The sequence below is a fragment of the Leptosomus discolor genome, chromosome 3 (assembly GCF_034619465.1).
Source record: "Leptosomus discolor isolate bLepDis1 chromosome 3, bLepDis1.hap2, whole genome shotgun sequence".
NCBI classification, from domain to species: domain Eukaryota; kingdom Metazoa; phylum Chordata; class Aves; order Leptosomiformes; family Leptosomidae; genus Leptosomus; species Leptosomus discolor.
The window spans coordinates 36,135,355-36,154,761 of record NC_141393.1 but is presented as its reverse complement, the minus strand read 5'-3'; the positions used below and the strand labels follow the sequence as shown (position 1 = coordinate 36,154,761).

General features: G+C 36.8%; 1 protein-coding gene across 2 annotated transcripts in view; it reads left to right on the top strand.

The window, feature by feature from the left end:
* AVEN (apoptosis and caspase activation inhibitor) overlaps positions 1-19,407 on the top strand; it is a 104,660-nt gene that overhangs the window by 84,704 nt on the left and 549 nt on the right. The window contains exons 3-5 of one of the 2 annotated variants that reach the window (XM_086463210.1): positions 13,529-13,599; positions 16,620-16,715; positions 18,244-18,607. In XM_086463210.1, the coding sequence (XP_086319336.1) occupies positions 13,529-13,599; positions 16,620-16,715; positions 18,244-18,607 (531 nt within the window). Of the gene's footprint in view, positions 1-13,528; positions 13,600-16,619; positions 16,716-18,243; positions 18,629-19,407 lie in introns of both variants that reach the window. The other variant, XM_086463211.1, reaches the window with a different exon arrangement.

Below are 19,407 nucleotides of genomic sequence, written 5' to 3'. Positions count from 1 at the left end.
CCACATTAAAATACATCATGAAGTATTGTCCTTGGGGGGAGAAGTTGTGGGAGCCATTTTTTTTGGACTCTATAGAACTAGAGCATGGAAAAATCTACAAGTAAACAGCAACAGAAAGTAAATATGTTTAGTGAATAGCTATAGTACAGATGATTTTTCATTTTAGCCTAATTATTATTACTGCATATGTCACTGTCTTGAGTATGTTAAAACCTGAATTTTGGTATTGCTATGATGCTATTTAGTGGTATGCCAATACTGTGATGGAAAATAAATTCTCCAGATGAGTATTTAAAAATGAACACTGGAGTGCACATTTCAATACAGAAGATAATGAAATAAAAATCAATAACTTTCACGTTATTCAAACCTGCAAAACACTGCATCAGCAGTAAATACATAGCCCAGATGGTGTTTGTCATCCAGAAAACTCTAATTCTCCATTCTGTATCATCTCTTCATGTGTTTTAATTTGTGGGAGAGCCTGTCACTACCATACAAGGAGAATTTGTGTAAGAAGGCTACGGGATGTGTTGCTAAGAGGCATTGTAAGCTATAGGATGTGGAGTGCTGTAGTGCGTTCAGTGCAAAGGAGCAAGCGCAGGGGTCAACACGGGATGCTGCTGTTTTCACTTGAGCTAACCAAAGCTTTATTTACTTATGATAAATTTCTTAGAAAAACCCTCAAGGTACCTGATACAAAAGATGAGCAGAAACTTGTATGTGGCTACAACTTGCTTTTTAACATGACCCAAAGAGTTGTAGACTGAGTAATTATCTCTCTCCTTTTCACTTTACGGAAGAACTCTGAAGTTCTATTAATACGGTTTTTGAAACTGCATTGACCGATTTGTCTGTAGCGATGGAGAAGTCTGCTGTAGATAATTGTAACTTTTGTAGATAATTGTAACTTTTTAAAAAGCACTTTTCTTGAAAAATAAACATGAGTTTCTAGCTCATGGATTATTTTTCTTACAAATGCATGTTGGACCAAGAATGTAGTGGCTTTCTAAGCCTTTGGTAAGACAAATCCACTATGCTGCTTGCTTGTGTGTTTGATCTGAAGTGAATGCTTACCAATCTGCTGTTAGTTTTAAGTTGCTATTTGGAACTCTCTGTTAAGCCGTTACACTACTATCTTTGGAGAGTTATGAGCAACTTACATACGCAAAGAAGTACTTTCCAAGCTTTTGCATGCTTATAGGGCTGGAGCTTTACTAGTTTTCTCTTTGCTAATTGTAATCATTGTAATTTTATTAACATTTTGGAAGAAAAGCCTCCTGTTTTGTTTTCTGAAGCTATTTCTCTTGTTTCATTATATTAAACAAAAACATCTTGCAAGCTTGTATTAGTGCTATGACTTGTCGTATCTTGCAGAACCCTTCATAAATGCAAGAAAGCCAAGCCTTGTACTCACTATATCAAACTGCTTGAATATTTTTACATCTGCACCTTTATGTATAATTTATGAATGCTTTTGAAAGATAGTCCCATAGACACGGCATACTGTACCACTTGCATGAATAGTGAATTCTGCTTTAGGGAAGAATGGTACTAATTTGGATGTGATGATATTAAAAATATCCAGCACAGCAGCATAAAGAATATTTATTGATTATGTAATTGCATTCTTTGCTGGAAGTGTTCTATCAAATACAGAGTGAGGAATGAGACTGTAGCACTAAGAAAAATTTAAAATAGTTTTTTTGGGTTATGAAATTCTAATAATGCAAGGGCTGTCAAATAATGTGTGTACCATCATCAAAAACTAAGACTTGCTTTAAATGCTTAAAATGGAAGCTTGACTAGTCACCTGTCAGCACTATTGTAAACTGTCATGACTTGTCTGCTATAAAAATTTGAGGGAAGAGGGGCAGAGAAAGGGAAGTTTTCCAGTGTTTGTGGGTGTGGTGGTGCAAGCCTCCCCTTGGGCCACATTCCGATATCAGCCCCAGTCAACGTTGTGATCTCATGCAGTGAGCTGGGACAATCTGGCACCTTCTGATCTTGGCTGCTGGAGCAGGGAGTCGAGACAATCTGGTACCTTCTTGTCCTGGATACAAGTACAGTGAGTTGGGACGATTAGGCACTCCCAACTGCATTAAAACTCCTGTTGCCTGGGAAATGCACCCAAAACTCCTCCTGCCTGGATTGTAGCGCACTGTAAAGGTGCCAAGATTGCCTGACGAGAATAATGACCACAATGGAAAAATACTGACCAAAGTCAGTCATCTTGCGACCCTCTAAGTACCGATCCTAAGCGAGACCCCTTTGAGCTCTCTGGGATCGCAGCAGGCTGTGACTCGATATCTCGCCCAAAGTTGGGACGTCTCTCTGGGTAGATTTGCTGGAGGTACTGACGATCGTCCACTGGCAAGTGCTGGAGAAAAGTGAGTAATTCACTATAATGTATTGCAAGCGTGGTAGGAGAATAATTTACTGCAAGCACAGCAGAATGTTTTGGTAACAGTTTACTGCAAGCACAGTAGGAGAAACGTCTTGGCTATAGGTTAATCTCTGTATCTGTGTGTGTGCATGCGTGTGTCTGTGTGTATGATTCAACCTTTATATTTTTGTGTTTATGTGCATTTGTGTATGTGAATCTCTGTCTTTCCATGTGTGTGTGTCTGTGTGTATGATTTGATTTAGGAAACCTTATGGTGTATCTCCTGTGAATCTTGCCATTCTTGAATCTTTAACCAAGTTGCTATGTTGATTATGGTAAATTTTATTAAACCACTCTGATAATTAGCTGATGATAAAGTATTGTTAAAAATCATGTAACCTAATCTTGTGGTTTACCGTAATAGTGCTAAATAAACCTTAAATTGCTGCTATCTCAAAGTTCTGTAGGATACATAATCACTCATTCCCTGACAAATAGTCATAGTCCTTTGTATACTTCTTCCGTGTTGTAACAGAGTGAACCTTGCCATCAAACTTTTACAAATTCCAATTAAAATCACTTTTTGCTAATACCTTTGACAGTGATTCTTTTAAGCGACCTAAATCACTCCTCCACAACAAATTGGCATAGTTGGCGGGATCCTAAATCAGGATTCTGCAACAAGTGATTTAAGTGATTAGAAGACTCATCTGCGGCAGTGTGGCATGTAAGCACTACGGATAACAGAGTTTTTTCTCTAATTGTATCAAGTTAGCGGCTAGTATTGGGGTAATAATAGCAAGCTGCTTAAAATTAAATATTTCTTCAGTTTGTTAATTTTTTTGCTTTAAGATTACTGTCTGTTTTAAAGTAGAAAATTTTTGCATGGAGGTACAATGTGGAATAAAGGAGGCTTATTTTGTATACTGCTGCTGTTTGTTGATAAGTAACGTATTTCATGAATTCTGAAGTTTTCAGACCAAATATTCTGACAGCCTACTTACAGAAAACAGTGGTTAACCTAGTGTAAATTTGTGCAATGCAACTGCTCTTAGTTAAGCATGCCAGTGAGATATAAAGTTCTCTTAGATTGGAAGCTACAAGAATAAATCTGATCTGATCAATAGTGTGTCATTTTCACCTCCCAGATACAATACAGCAATATACTTGCAGGCACTGTTTACACAGGAGGTAGAATGAACAATAATCCAAATAAAGAATAATTAGGAAGAACTTTGATTTAGTGTTTCTGATATTCTTCTTGTAGCTAGCATGACATGAAGTATCTAAACTACAGTAGAAGTTTTATTGTGTTTTTGAAATACATATGTTTTACTTAAACATTAATTGGGAAGAACTTCCAGGTTCCTAACTGAGTCGAGAGCCATCTACAAAAAAAAGTGGTAGTTTAGTGGATAGGGCACTCTGCTAGGTTTAGACCAGCAACTGAGTTTTGATTCTGAGCTTTCTAATGATGAGTAATTTAGCTAACATTTGGCAAAGTTTGAAATCTCATTTGGTTCTGTACAGTAGGACATTCATTATATTTGGATTTATAAACATTGTAAAAGTTGTTCTTCATGTGTAATATAGAAAAAATGAAAACTTCCTGAATATAAACTGCAGAAGTTGTCATCCATTATGGAATAGGTTTTTTTTAACTTCTCACAATATCAGAGCTCAGAAGCGTAGGATGTTGAATTACTTACAAGCTGTACTGTCTAAGGTATGAATTGAAGGGTGCTGTTTCGGCTTTACCATCAGAGTTATTTGTCTTTTTTCTGTCTAAAACTCAACTGTTCATCAAAGCTCTCATTTGCTCTTCGAAGTGGTTGTGTGAGCTTAGACGTACCATCTGCCCGAAGGTTTCAAAGCAGTATTTTTGCTTAATAGAATCCACAGGAGTGCATCCTTCCCCCTCTCCCTCATCCTCTGATGCCCATTCACTGTGGCTGCCACACAGCTGTTCCTGTCAGTAGGTGACCAGATCTGGAATCTTTTTGGATGATGGGCTTCCATTCTGCTTGGACCTTGTTGCTCTTGTTTTGGATTATCTTCATTCTACCTCTTCTTGCCTCGCTCACAAACCAGAATCTGACGAGTACCTTGTGCCAGCACATGCAAATGGATTCCTCTTTCGGGTCTTACATTTTGAAGTTATGCAAATCTTCCTTTGTGGGTGGGAATCTTGCCACTTCTTCCAGTGTTGAATTTCAGCGGTGCCTCCTGCTATGGCCACATGCTGTACTGATATTAGCTGCTTATGTACAGCTTGAGTATTATGCATTAAGTTATGTGGTGATCTTTGCCTATTTTCTCAGCCTTTCTCTTGATGATATTGCTCAAAACCCAGTATGCTCTATGAATTTTTATACTTTGTCTAATCTAGCAAGCTGGTTGCAGTGACATTTGAAAATCACTAAGTATGTTATAAATTAGTGACCTGAAAAAAAATGACACTAGAAAATGTCATAAAGCATCAGGAAAAATGTAAATATTTAAGGTGACTAGCTTAAACTTAATGAAAGGTTTAAGCTTAATCTGTGGGGAAATCAGTAACTGCACACTTAAATATCATTTTATTGTTTATTCAGTAAAAAAGTGAATAATGAAGAACATGGGATTGGTACTTATGAATAACCACATTTGGGTGAAATTTTAAATTTACCTTTTTGTTCAATGCATTTTGTTTTAATATTTTACATTTTTGCCTTGTTCTAAGAGCTATAATAAATATTTAATAAAAATTACATATGAAAAATAGTGATGCATTTAAGAAAATGTGGGAAAGTTAATTAGAAAACAGAGAGAGTCTGCTTGATGCTGTTTGTACAATTTCCCATGTGGCAGTGTTCTGTTGTCTCTTTATACACCCTGCAAATATAAAATGTGCATTGACTTGAAAGAACTCTTAGTTACAGATTAAAAATAAATTTGTGGATTGCTTACTTTTACTTCCTATTTTTCCTGCAGAAAATAACTAATTAAGAGAAAGGTAGAACTCTACAAGTCAAAAAACCAACACCCAACTATTTGCTTTAATTTAAGTTTGGTTCTGTGGAATTAGACCCAAGGTTAATCTGGAGATGCCTGAGATAAGGCACCTGAACATGCTATATGGTGCTACTTTCCCAGATATTTTCTTGACCCGCAACAATTTGTGTCCGAGGGACTTCCTGAGCCAGACGTGGGATCTTTGTATTTAAAAATAGTTATCTTTTATCCCTCCTTGCGTCTGTGGAAACTTGTGGCATCTGCATCATCTGGTGGCATGGAGTCCCACCACCTATCTTCCATTTAGAAAGATTTGCCACTTTTTGCTTTGAGCACATTCCCTGCTGGCTTCATTTGATGCCTGTAGGTCTTCTGTGAGAAGAGATAATGAACAGTGGGTCCTTACCTGCCCTTTTTATTCCTTTCAAGGTTTTTAGATTTCTGACATGTTCCCTTGGTTCCCCTCCCTTGGCTTAAGTTACTAAATTGTTCCTCATATAAGAACTGTTCCATGCCTCTCCTGATGCTGTTATATTTTTTGAAATTGGGTTTGGGAAACCAAGACTGTGCACAGTATTCAGGATGATAATACGTGATAGGGTGTAATGATGTTCTCTGTGATGTTCACTGTTGCTTTTTTAGTAATTCCAAAGAGTTTATTTCTTTGAGCACTGTGGTGCACTGAGATTCGGTGGTGTTGGTCAGCTCAACTTATTTTGTATGTGAAGTTAGAATTGCAGCAGTTTGCATTCATCTGCCATTTAAGAATCTACTTTCTCAATCTTGTGAAGTTCTTGTGTCATTCTTCACAGCCTACCTTCTTCTGCACTACTGTGAGAAGCTTAGTATCATCAGCAAACTTTGTTACTTCATTTTTCTCATCTTTTTTTCTCTTCTGTTTTAATTGAGTGAAGAGGTTAAACAGATACAACCCCAGAGAACTGTACTGGTGGTTTCTTTTAATGTGAAAATTGACAATTTACTCTTTCTTCCTACTTTTAGGCAATTATTTATTCATACGAAGCCTCCTCTTTGGCTGCTCTGAAGTCTTGGCTGGGAAAAGGAGTGAGACGTCAGTGAGAGCTTTTGGAAATACATGTAAATTATATGAACTAGATCGTGCTTATGTGCATGACTTTTTTGCTTCTACCAAGAAATTGTCTTTGATCATGCAGCAGAACTTTCCTTTTCAAATGCCATGTTGACTCTTCCCACAAATATTATATTTATACACATATCCATTACATTTCTTGTAGTTTCTACTAATTTGTCCATCATGCATTGTGCTGGGATTGCACTGTCCTCTGCAGTCTTCCTTTCATGGCTCCCAGTATTCCATGTTGTTATTCAGCTTTTTGAAGCATTAAAGGCTTAAAGGCATTCTGGTTTCTTCTGTCTTATTTCTTAGTCACCTTGGTCACCTTCATGCAGAAGCATGGGTACTACTCTTTTACTGAACCTCTTCGAATATAATTTTGTTTGTTCCATTTTCCTGTTTTGACTCTTGTTAACCTCTGCTTTAGCTTTTAATAAAAAAAAAGAGATTGTTTTGGTTTGTTTTGTTTTAAAAGCATTGTGGTGTCTGGCATTTGTTGGCTTCACTCTGCTCTTTATTTGAAAAAACTAGCATCTGACCTTGATTTCAATAGGCTGCAGTTCCTCTATATGTTAAATTAGTTCTGCTGTTCCTGAAGAGACACTCCTTGTTCCAGAAGCAGCACTAGTTTCTGATGATCCTTCTTTCTTACTCCTTTATCTGTGAGACATTTTAAATTTCAAGGACATCGTTTAGCCTTGATCAGATGATCCATTTGGTCAAATTCACATATTTCTTTTTTAAATTGTGACTAGTACTAGTACTGTGTAGTTGTGCCAGGGAATTAATTTAAATATTGTTCTTTTTGAATCTGGTTACAAATGCACTTTATAGTTTGAAGTGCAGGCTACAAATATTCTTAATATCAGCATGTTTGCACAGAGCTCAAGGATTTCTACTAATAACAGTAAAATAATGTTATTTAAAATATTTTCTTTGAGAAATGTATTCTGCTCGTAGTTAGAATTTTTATGCTGAGCTGTTGCATAAGACTTCTGCAGTTTGTAATACATGGCTATGCAACCTACTGGTGAGCAGCAGAACCAGGGACAAATGTAGGTTGTGCTAAAGGATTTGTGGTGAGGGCATGTGGTTTGGAAATAACCAGTCGTGTTCTTGATAAAAGACAGTCTTCGCACTGACTTGCAATACTACTGATCTTAATAGTATATGAAGAAAACTTACAGATGTTGAGTTCTTACAAGGACTTTATCTGTTGGTTTTGTATTCTCACATTGTGAAAATTGCTATTACTCAAACTATGCTTACGGCAAATTACATAAGTAGCACGTTGCAGCCTTAGTCATAGTAAATGATAATAGTGCGTACTCTACCAAAGCAGCGAAATTAAAAATGCAGAAATAGAAATTAGTGATGTTGTTAGAACTGCCATGAGGTAAGTGTCTTTGGAATCTTTGTGTCTTCCAGAAGTCTGTTTCTCAGTATTTTATGATACCTCATTGTGGGAAAATTACCATATCTGGATGATTATCTGTTTATGATCTGTATAAGATTATTCACATAAAACCTTTGCAGAACATACATTTCAGTGTTGGAAGAGTATTTGTTATGAGTTTGTATATATGTAAGTCTCCTTTTCTAGGAGAAAAAGAGGAAAACCATTCGATGTTCTATAAAAGGAAGTCTTCATTAGTATTTATTCAAAGAGACTTTTACATAAAATGAGCATTAATTGTAGATGGGCAATTAATATATATAAAATAATTATATATATATTCTCTATATATATAAAAAATCGCACTATGTGGAAATACTGCGTAAGGAGAAAACACATCCTTTCAGTCTGATGATGTTCCAAAGCACCCAGGCTGTGGTTCTTTCTCTTTCTATACTGTTTTAAAAATCTGGTTAAAGCAAGCCATGGCATGGATGGATGGGAGTTCTTTCTCATGCCTTTCCCTCCAGTTTGAGAAAGGCTCACTCGCACCTAATTCGTCCCAAAAGACTAGTAAACTTTAGTCTTCTCTTTGTGCTCATAAGTTAGCTCACCTTTTCATTGATCTATAGATTTCTGTCTTGGACCTTCTGCATGAAATCTTGCACTATTAAAAGGGAAAGAATATGTTGCTTCACCCCAGCTCCTCAAGAGAGCTGGTCAGTCTTGTATGAACTGTTGATGTTGGGTAAGATTTCGAGCATCATTCATGCCTAAACTCTGCAATTCAGATTGTTTTTTCCTGCGGAAAAGTGTTAGATTGGAGGATCTGATTCTTTTTTTTCACCTTAAAAATAATATTTGTTTCCTCGTGCATTATTGCAGTCTATGAAGATGACTGGTGGAACAGACAGGTAGCTATGCTATCCTTCATAAATAGTGGTGAACTGGGGATCAATGTAGAGAGAAAGGGATCTCTTACAAGTTAAATTTGCAAAGTTGCTTAAAATCTATTCTAAAGATGGACTATTTTTGGAGAGAATCTTCTCAATTTAGTAACTCGGGAAGAACTTTGACTAGTGTAGTAGGTAGAGGGTGCTTTTTGAGATATTTTTGGTGTCACTGTTAACGTCCCAAATGTAGCAAAGTCATAGTTTCCTGTTGTGGTTTGTTTGGTTCAGCTCCGTACTGCCATCATAAATTTATCACGCATTACTGAGGTGACTAAACAGACTTGTAGACAGAGGCTTGCATCCCAAAATAAAATAAATGTGAGATGACAAAGGTTGGAAAACCCCAAGTAAGTTTATCAAAATAATTGGTGCTTTTTTAGGAAAAGGTAAATTCTGGTTTAAAAAATGGATTTAGAGTCTTATATTGCCCTTGCAGTGCTTCTTTATAGTCATGGCACTCTTAGAAGGATCCTGTTACATTGTTTGTTTATTCCCCCGCTCCAATGTGAAAGTGTCTAAGACTTGGAGAATATTTTCCCTCTGTGTCTTCAGTAATGTTTTACATATTTTTTTTTTTTTTTAATTAATTAGTTAAAATGAGCAAAATTGTTCCACTGATGTGTCAGTTTTCCTACTGAAAACTGTTTTTCTTCAATTTTTTCAGCTTTTAGCCTCATACAGTTTCACAGATTGGAAAAATATTTATTACAGATTACAGGTAGGAGTTGTTTGATTCTGCTATCCAATGAATATTTGTATGAAGAGATAATGGGGCTAATGAGACTAGGAAACGTGTGTTCTATTTAAGTCAATTGATTTAGCTTGAAAATGTGTTCAAGTGGTAGGAAAGCATGGTGGTTTAGTTCTGCTGTTCTTTCATAATAAAGTTACATTTTATACAATAAATAATATTAAGGCTTATTATGAATGTTACCAAAGTCGGTGTGTGAGGTTCACTTGAATGCGTTATTTTTAGCTGCTCTATATTTGAAGGCCAAGTGATATTTGTAAGTCATATAAAAACTATTCACATGAAGAAAAGTGGTTTGTTATTTTTTTTTATGTTGGAAGGAACTTGGAGTCATTGCAAGATGTTTGATTAGTATTCATGGCATAAAAGGAAGTTATTTTCAGGGTAAAGGAATTTGTGAAAAGATAATTGGTTAGACCAACATTCTCATTAACCTAATGTGCATTAAGTGTGCTGCTGTGAATTGTAGCTATTGCTTTTCCATTTGAAATTGATGCTTTGTTAACTTATTTAAAGAGCCTAGTTAAACTGCAGTTTAAGTCATACTGTTTAATTCAGCAATACAATATCAAACTGAGGTTCTGTTATTACCGACTTGGGAGTCTGGAGAATCATAAACCAGTTCTTGATCCCAGTGGATTTTCCTGATGAAGTAGGTGTGTTTAGCAGCTTTACATCTGGTCACTCTAAGATACTGAAAGTGTTCAACTAGTCCTTTATAAGAGCAGAGGAAATTCTTTATTTCCTCTGTGACCCAGCATGAGAAGTAACTGATGGAGTTTTGGGAATATTGGAAGAGAAAGCTTATGCCTTTGTTCTAATAGTATGAAGTCTTTGAGGATCACTTGGTTAAATTATTTTTCAATAACACTTCTTTATATATGTAACTAATTTGAGCCTTTAAAATATGAGCTGTTGAAGCAGTGTAAATTAATTTGCACATTTTTGTACCCATTTTAAATTCATTAGTCTGAAGAATGAATTTGGATTTCTTTACTTTTCAGCATTAGTTATTACTTAATATTAGCGGTATTCTAGACATTTGGAAACAGAGGGACTTACTTACTCTTGCTCTGTGTGCAGTGAAGAGAAAAGCACCTTTGTCAGCAGTGAGTCAACTGGAGTGCCCAAGTTAAGTGTTTGCATCTGCAGATAGATACATAAAGACAGGATCTTATTCTTCCATACTGCTGAGCATACCTAGTCATCATGGAACCCGGTGAATTACATGAACTGAACATTTATAAAATTAGATGACTTCTTAGATATCTAAATGTTAATTTCAGTGCTTATTTTTAATTATATACACTTGTACTGTTTGACAGTGGTTGTTTTCAAAATAGTAGTATCTGGAGGCATTGAATGTAAACCAAAGCCTGGCTGATCAGGCAGGGTTGTATGTTGGCCTAGTAATGCTGAACAATGTTGGATAAACCTAATGAAAAGAGGGAGGTGCAGATTCCAGCTGTACGTGGTAATGGTCATAAATATCTATATAAATACTCAGCCAAGCAGGTTACTTGCTTGCTGGAATGGTTTTGAAGATGACAATGATGGACATGCTGGGTACACAGTGTGGTTAGTATGTGAGTAAATTGCATACCCAATGAGTGTACATGGAATGAATGAATTAGAAATGCACTTTATTGGCCATGGCTTTATTTTTAATATCTAAAGTTTACATTTGTCATGGGTTAGATCTGGGCTGGCCACTAACGGCAGATGCTCTCTATTAACCCCTCTCCCTCCCCAGAAGGGGAAGAGAGAGAGAGAGAAAGGGAGAGATTACGAGTTTGGAAATAAAACTGAAACAGCAACAATAAAAAGAAAATATAATAATCCCAATAAGAAAATAATAAATTATGTACAAATATACATGAAACCAATACTCAACCTAGCCCCCCTGAGGCGGCTATGTCATCACTGACGCTGCAGGGCTGGCACTGGGGCAGTGCCAGGCTGGACTTGGCAGCAGATGGGAACTGGACTCAGGAGCTGAATTCCGGAACTGGATTCAGCCACACATGGATCAGGTCGAAGACAGAAGAACTGAGGGAATCCTCCTCAGATGTTGGCCATTGCAGAAGAAGGCTTAACCCTTGTGATCCCTCAGCTTTATACTGAATAGGATGTATATGAGGTGGAATACTCTGTGGTCAGGTGTGGGTCATCTGTCTGGCTCACTCCTCCCCGCAGGTGTGACCTTTTTACTTCATTATGACCCTTTTACTTTACAGTGCTTCAACAGGGGGCACAAAGTGTTGCAGTGACCTTGCTTTCTGTGGAGGCAGGTATAAGCGAGAGCCTTTCTGCATACTGTTCCATGGCAGTAACTATAAACACCAAGTGCCATCACTGCTAGATGCAGACACTGTCTGGAAAAAACATGCTGTTGATTTTCAGAAAGTGCAGTCACTTAGAGACTTAGCTGAAAAGTAAAATCACTGAAAAGAATTAGTTCTGTTCTAGCTCAAACCAGGACTCTATTCAGCTAGGGGATGGTTAGGTCTCCCTTTTTTTATTGTTTGGCAAAGAAATATGCCAATTAGTATGCCATTTTGCTGCTTATTCATTCTGTTTGCAAAACAAGCTTCCTGATGGTTGCACTATTGAGTAAAATTGCTGAAAGGCTGAACTCCCTTACGTTTTGGGACAGGCAGACAGTGGAAAAGAAGCCAGTTTTGGGGACAGCACATTATATCTTCAGCTTTTGTATGCAGGAGTAAGGGCATGACTCGGGAATTGTCAAAGGTATGAACGGCAGTTAGGGTATTGAGAGCCTAATAGAAATTAGATGCTCAGTTGTTGGTAATGCCATTGGAAACTTCCTCTAGTGCATACATTCTGTATTAGAGGTTGGGAAAGAACAAGCTATTGCTTCTTGATTAACTGCTGGACTAAATCCGAATGACTTATAGGTGACCTGCAATTCTTGGGATCAAATTTCACCTCATTCATGCAACAATTCAACTGTGTGTTGTTTTTTTTTTTTTTCCGAATAGAGCTCCTGAAACAGCTGTTTGTTCTCGGACAGCATGGCCTGAGGTGGGGTATGTCCCATACTCTGCATCAGCAACATCTTTGTTTTCTGTCACTCTAGACCTTTGGCCATCATCTCTGTTTCCTCTGTCACAGACCTTACTAATTTTTTTGAGTTCCTGGAATTCTTCTGGGTTTTTTCAGTGAATAAACTTATAGGATTGTCTTTCACAACCCAGCATGGTACTGCAGTAGAAATATCACCTCTAAAACAAAATAATAACCCAAGTGCCCCTGTAGGAAGAGGAATTTCCTACTGTCCTCGAGGAATGTGGTAGGAGGTTAGAAGATCCTATAACTAAGATCACATATGTAGCTTAATTAGCCTTAAGGTTTCTTTTAATTCAGTCCCTTATGCATATGAATTGGAGGTCAGGGTTCAGTGCCTGTTTTTGATGATGTGCTGGAGTAGGGACTCATTCAAGGAAGGGAGAATCTGGAGATTTTACCTGCCAGACAACAAGAAGTCTTTACTTGGCCTGTACAGTCTGATTTTTAGGACATTTATAATCAATTTTAAGAGATGCCTGTTGATAAGAGAAGAGCTGTCTCCAGCACATTCAAAGCTGTTCATAAGAAATGCACCCTGTGAAAACTGTGCGTATCCCTAGTATGTTGTCCAAATTGGGCTTTTCAGTGAAAATCTTGCTTGTTGACCTGGCACCTCCTCGTTCACTTTTGAATCCGTTGTGCGCTTTTCAGTACTGTTTTGCAAATAAAAGATTAAAAGATCTTTGTATAGAACTTTGGCTTAAAGAAGTTTAATACTATGAATTCAAGCAGCATTAAAATTAAATGCAAATTTGTTGAAGATGTGACGTTTATTGATTGATTTTACTTCTGTAGGGTTGAGAAATTTGGAGAGCTTGTTATTTGTTTTAAAAAATATATATTTTTTATTTCTTTTCTGTAGGAGATTCCTTTACACAGTTCCGATTTGCTGATGAGAAGGAATGGGATAGAGAAAGCATATGCCATAAGCAGGTAACAATTATCATTCAAATGAGTTTGTATGGATAATCGCCTGGCACAGAATATGTAGGCAGTTGTGCTTTCAGCCACAAATGGTTTAATACAATAATAGCACTCTTTAGTCTGTATATTTTTTTATTAATTTGTCTCTAATGCTGGAGGCTCTTGTGTCTTTTTTTTTTTTTTCTGTTCAAGACTAATCAAAGCAGCAGGCTAGGGTTTTAAGTAACGTTGGAAGAAAAGAACAAGCAAATCCATCCAGTGAAGGGAAAATAAGGGACTGTCACTTTGCTTTACTGACATACCAAGTCAGCCTTCCTTTTTCAGCTGTGTTCAAGAGAAAATAGTTTAGTAACAAAACCTGTGGGAGTATATTCGTATTGTTGACTATGGAGCTTGTTCTAGTTCTTTCTGATTAACAATTCGTATCCTCTGGCTGAAACTTCACCTTCAAAATGACTATGGGAGCAACTAGCTTGTATATCATTTGTGTGTGGATTCTTTATGCTTGAATAAAAAGGGGCAAAGCAATACGAGCCTGCTGTTTTCTGTATCAGGATACAGGGAATTGTTTTAATCTCTGCAGCTGTTTTCCTCATGGAAGTCCCCTAAATTATTGCAAGGTAAATGCTTTTGTCTTCCAAGCTTTTCTTAAAATTGCTGTGAAACTGTGCTTGAGTGTTTCTTGAAACATACCTATGTATTGAAATTTTAAAAGTTTGCTATTTATTTCCTAAAATATCAACAATAATTATTCCCTAGAAAGCGATATTCTTCTGGCTGCCAGTGATGCGGCTGCACAGTTGTGGCATTGATCCCACGCTCTCGCTCATCGTGAGGTGTGCTGTGGTGGGCACGTTCCTCTGCCTCTGTTCCTACCCAGCTGTAGGTGTTTGTCCCACTCCATCCCCGTTCGTTGTCTCAAACCATTTCCTGTCTTTTGCTATTCTTATATCAGTTTGAAATAGTTTACTGCACTAGTCACCATTACCCTTCCTTTGATTTCTTATTTTAGTCCAGAATCCTGGCCCAGATGGTTTCATAGCATTATCTAATTTTTCACATTGTCTCTGGTCTTCAGCCTGTTCCCTCCTTTTTGTTTCTGGCCCATCTTTCTTTTCCCTGAAAGCTGGATCCAGGTCTAATTTTCATCCTAGATCCACTTTGCCAAATTCCTTGCTTCTTCACTCACCTGTTCCTGGTTGTTTGCCTCCCTATACATTATGTACAAGATTAGAGAGTTGTAAAGTGAAGTGAAATGATCACAATGCAATAAAATAAAGCAGAAAAGGCATAAATACAGTTGCAGAATGACTAGATATTTCCCATTCCCTGTTATTTGTAGAAAGCAATGGCAAAGCATCAGTTTCAAATGTGGAATGGAAATGTAACAGTGACATCAACAATAACGAATTTTCAATTTGTTAAGAATATCATTCATTATTACAAAAAGTAGATCTGGATTTCCTTTATTGTTTATTGATAAAATGCAATAAAACTTTTCCCGAACATGGTCTGTAATTTAAAAATCAAACAGGTAATAAAACTTGGATTTTTCAGTAAAAAATGGCAATTCCAGCAACAAAGTGTGCCTCTACTTATTTTCTTGAACAAATAACTACATGTGCCATGAATTGTTTATAATTTATTAAATACTGTGCTTTGATCCCTTTGGGTTTTATTCAAATACCACTTTTAGTGAAATCTCTACCTGGATATTGAATTCCTTCTTCCATTATGTTATTTCTCCAAATTCTTTTCCTTCATCCTCAGCCTTTCCTCCTCTTCCATGTCTCCATTTTCACCTTTATTTGCAATATTCCTTCACATTAATCTTTTTCCAAGTGTACTTAGCTTGGATACAAGGAACTGTTAAACCAACTGCATTGTTTCTTTTTTAAAACTTATTTTAATTTTGTAAATATGCTGTCGGAACACACTGTGTCTTTAATGCTCATTCTCGCTGTGTGTGCAGGTGTCAGAAGCCATCCTGTTGATTGGCTTTTGGGAGCAGTGTGAATTCCTTTGACAAATCTCTTACAATATGGCACAAAGCACTCTGTCCTAATCTATGAGTATTTGGACTTCTAAATGTCTGTGTTAGTCTGTACCATATTGAGGGACACATTTTTGCCTCTTTAAGGAGATTTAGAAGCAGCTTCTCTGCTTCCATGAAAATGAGAGAATAGACTGATCTTAAGCATTTCGTTGTCAGGTTTTAAAATATGTGATGGGTATCTCGTCTTTTTCATCAATGGTGAACGTGCTCAGAATGTTCTACTGTACTGTGAGCTTGAAATGTGTTTAAGTCTACTGAAGTCCAGGGTGTTTTGTAAAAATATCAAATATTACTGGTTTGTTTTGTTCAAATTTGTTTTTTAATAGTTTACAGGCAAAAAAAAAAAAAGGGGGTCAGGAGAAAACTTCAATACCTGCCATGTTAATAAGTGACTGTTCTACCTTTTAAGCAGTTGCAGTAGAGTATCTTTCTTGAGTATCACCTTAGAAGTGTAGCTATAGTTTGTTGCTTTTGTAAGCATCGAAACAACATTTTAGAAGATGGGGAAGTATAAGGAGAGCTGTGTTGTTTAGGCACTAAAACAGGTAGAGCTACATGCTTTAATTGCTTAGAAAATAGTGACTCATTAAATGGTGATTCCCGTGATTCCCAGTGCATAGAAAGCTTCAGAGATTAAAAGATGTTTGAATTGGAAAAGCCTTTTATGACATTATCAAGTTGCAGAACTACTTCCTACTTTGGATTTTCAAGGCATTGCCTAAGGAGGATTCCATTTATACCTTGTTTTTAAAGCTTTAAGTGATTATTTGCATTGTGGGTATTTATAAGGTAATTAAGCCAAACTGCTGTGTACATGGGTAATTTAAAACTATGGATCCCTGTATTTCATTAGATTGTTCTTCACATTCCTTGAATGTGTGGAACAGGGGAATGTAATAGATTAAAGTCATTACTAGGTTTTTGGTTGGTTGGTTTTTAATACAGGCATACTGTGTGTTGAATTGTATTCCAGTTAGCTGCACTTTCTGTTGACTGCCAGTCTTTGGTCCAGGCCCTTCAGGAATTGCCTGTCCATCTGAGGTTGAATGTAGCCGCTGAACTTGTGCAGGTAATGCCATGAATTTGCACAAGAAAATGGAAGTATTTTGAGTGAAACAATCTATGCAAGAATGATTACTTCAAATTCGGTCTTCAAAGATAAGTACAATGTATTTTTTAAGTAAATACATTTCTTGAGGCTGGTGTGGCAAATGGCCTGTAATGCAGGATACCCCTCTCTCTGTCAGCGCTCTTTATGCTTTGTTGGCTTTAAACAAAATGCTCCGATGTGCAGCACGTGAGATTTGAAGCCAGGTGTCGGTGTGTTTGACATGGAGTGATTGCACCGGGTTTGTATTTTCTTCTCTTGTTAGCAGCTGTTAAAAGCTTGCACCAAAATTTTGGAAGTGCTTTCATATTCTTTCCTGTTAATTATTTTAATTGTGATTTACACTTCTACTTAGCTAATATCAACATGCATGTTTATTCTGTGAATCAAACTTACATCTGTGTTAGAACAGGTAGAGCTGTCAATGAAACAGGTGAAAAAATGTCATTTATGCTCTGGTGAAAAGAAAAAGGCAACAAAATATTAGCAAAAGTCATTTCTTCAGGCTGTGAAAAAGAAAATATTCATGTAAGGGCAAAAGAACCAATGAGACTTAAATATAAAATCAAAATTCTTAAAAAAAAAAAAAAAAATATATATATATATATAAAAAAAATCCATCTGCTCAAGCAAGGAAAAAGAAACCTGACCCTTACAGATCAAACTTTAGTTCTGTTTGGAGTTGCATGAAGCGCTTCTGTGAGTGACACAACTATGCTCTTTCTTAAGGGAGCTCAAATCTATCTGCAGATGTGATGTGTAAGGGACCCTGCAAATAAACGTTAGTTGAAAATACAGTTTTCTTCTTAACGTGGTCTTTAACTCTTACCGGTGTTATCAAGTGGCTGTTATAACATTTAGTCTTTGTCTTGCCATTCTGCCCAGTGACGTGGTTATCAGATAGGCTGCAGTGTTATCAGTGCCAGGGCATCCTGATAAAAGCAGAATCTCTGTTCCATTGTTGAATAATGAGTTGCCATTTCTTGTTACGCTATTTGATAATGTTTTGTAATTTGGTTTCATTTTCAAAACACAACTACATACTATAACTTTTGCTAAATGATTTTCAGCAACATGTAGTGTGGTTTGCTTTCATGGCTGGAATCTGGGAGGAAAGGTCTAATGTGGGATAATGTTTCTAGCTGAATTCTGACTTCAGTCATTCCAAAATTCGGATTATTGATGGGATTTCGTTACAGAAGAATTAAAGAAAAGTAACTCTTCAGGGAGTATTTGTGAAACAATGGAACTTGCTGATTTAGCATGCAGTCTCATATTCTGTAATAAGGGATAAAAGGAGTTAGTATTTTGTAGTTGCTTTTGTAAAAGTATCATCAAGGTAACTTCTTCTGAATTCAGTTCTGCTGAAATTCATTGTACCTTCTTAAGTGGTTGAGTGTAGGAAGCATGAGTTACTACCCAAATTAGATAGAATAGTAAAAATGGAGTTAATCATTAGAAAGACTCAAGTCTTTTCTTGTATTCTTAGGCATCAACACCTATAGAACTCCCACAGATGAAATCTAAATTTTTTGAAGATGGCATGAGGAGAGAGCTTCTGTTCCGGCAGTCTCTGGCTCAAAGTGCAACAGTGTCGGTCTCCCATCCCATTGGCGATTCTGTTGCTCCATCAGAGCCTGGAAGTAAAACTGGTCCTAGGGCAAGTGCAGCAGAACCATTTCAGAGAGCCCAGCCCCTATCAGAGGAAGAGACTGACCATCTGGATGAAGAACTAGATCTTCTCCTCAATCTAGACGCTCCTGCTGCTACAGAAAACAGACCTGTGTCACGTGCATTATCCTACGACAGATCAGTGGAGACGGACTTGAAGAAAATGGGTTGTAAGGAAAATGGTAAGATTTCTTTTCTCCCCAGCATGCCTTTACTTAATTTCCATTGCTCTCTGTTTTGGTGATGTTTTTGATCTCTTGATCAGCTAGTCAACAGGACTGCTGTCATCATCTCTGTCATACTGCCTTTCATTTCTCTGGGGCTACATTCTGACCCATTTGTTCCTTTTCAAGTTTAACTCCTCACTGAACTAAAGTTTCACCATTTTCAGTTCATTTTAAGCATTAAGAGAAATTCTTCTGCAGAACAGTATTGGTCTTATGATTCAGAAAAATTTTAAATAAAAAAAAATTAATGTATTGCTAGAGAATTTTAGTGAGAGGAAGATAAAGTTTTTATGTAACATTATCAGCCCTTATTTCACTGTGCTAATAATATACAGAATTGTCAGCTATTTCTGATGATGGCTTGTTATAAAAGCTATTTTCAAACTTTACTAGCATTGATTTTACAAAATCAAGTTTAGTATGGAAACAAAACATATACAAAAATCCTTGTACTTCAGAAAAATCAGCAAACGTGCCTTTTGTTTGCATTCCTAGAAGTTATATTGCTCTTCGTTAGTTTTGCTGGAGATGGTTTGCTGGTCCTCCCCACTCCACAATGCTGTAAAAGAAGTTTTAACAGGTCTGATTTTTTTGTGTCTGATTTTCTTGCCATCTTAAAAGTTAAGTCCAAGATGGCTGAAGATGTAAGATGTCCCCACAAGCAATACAGCAAGCCTTGTTACTGAAGACAATCTTGAAATGCTCTTTCGCCTCTGTGGCACGTCATGCTTTCTGCTCCAAAGCACAGGGTAAAT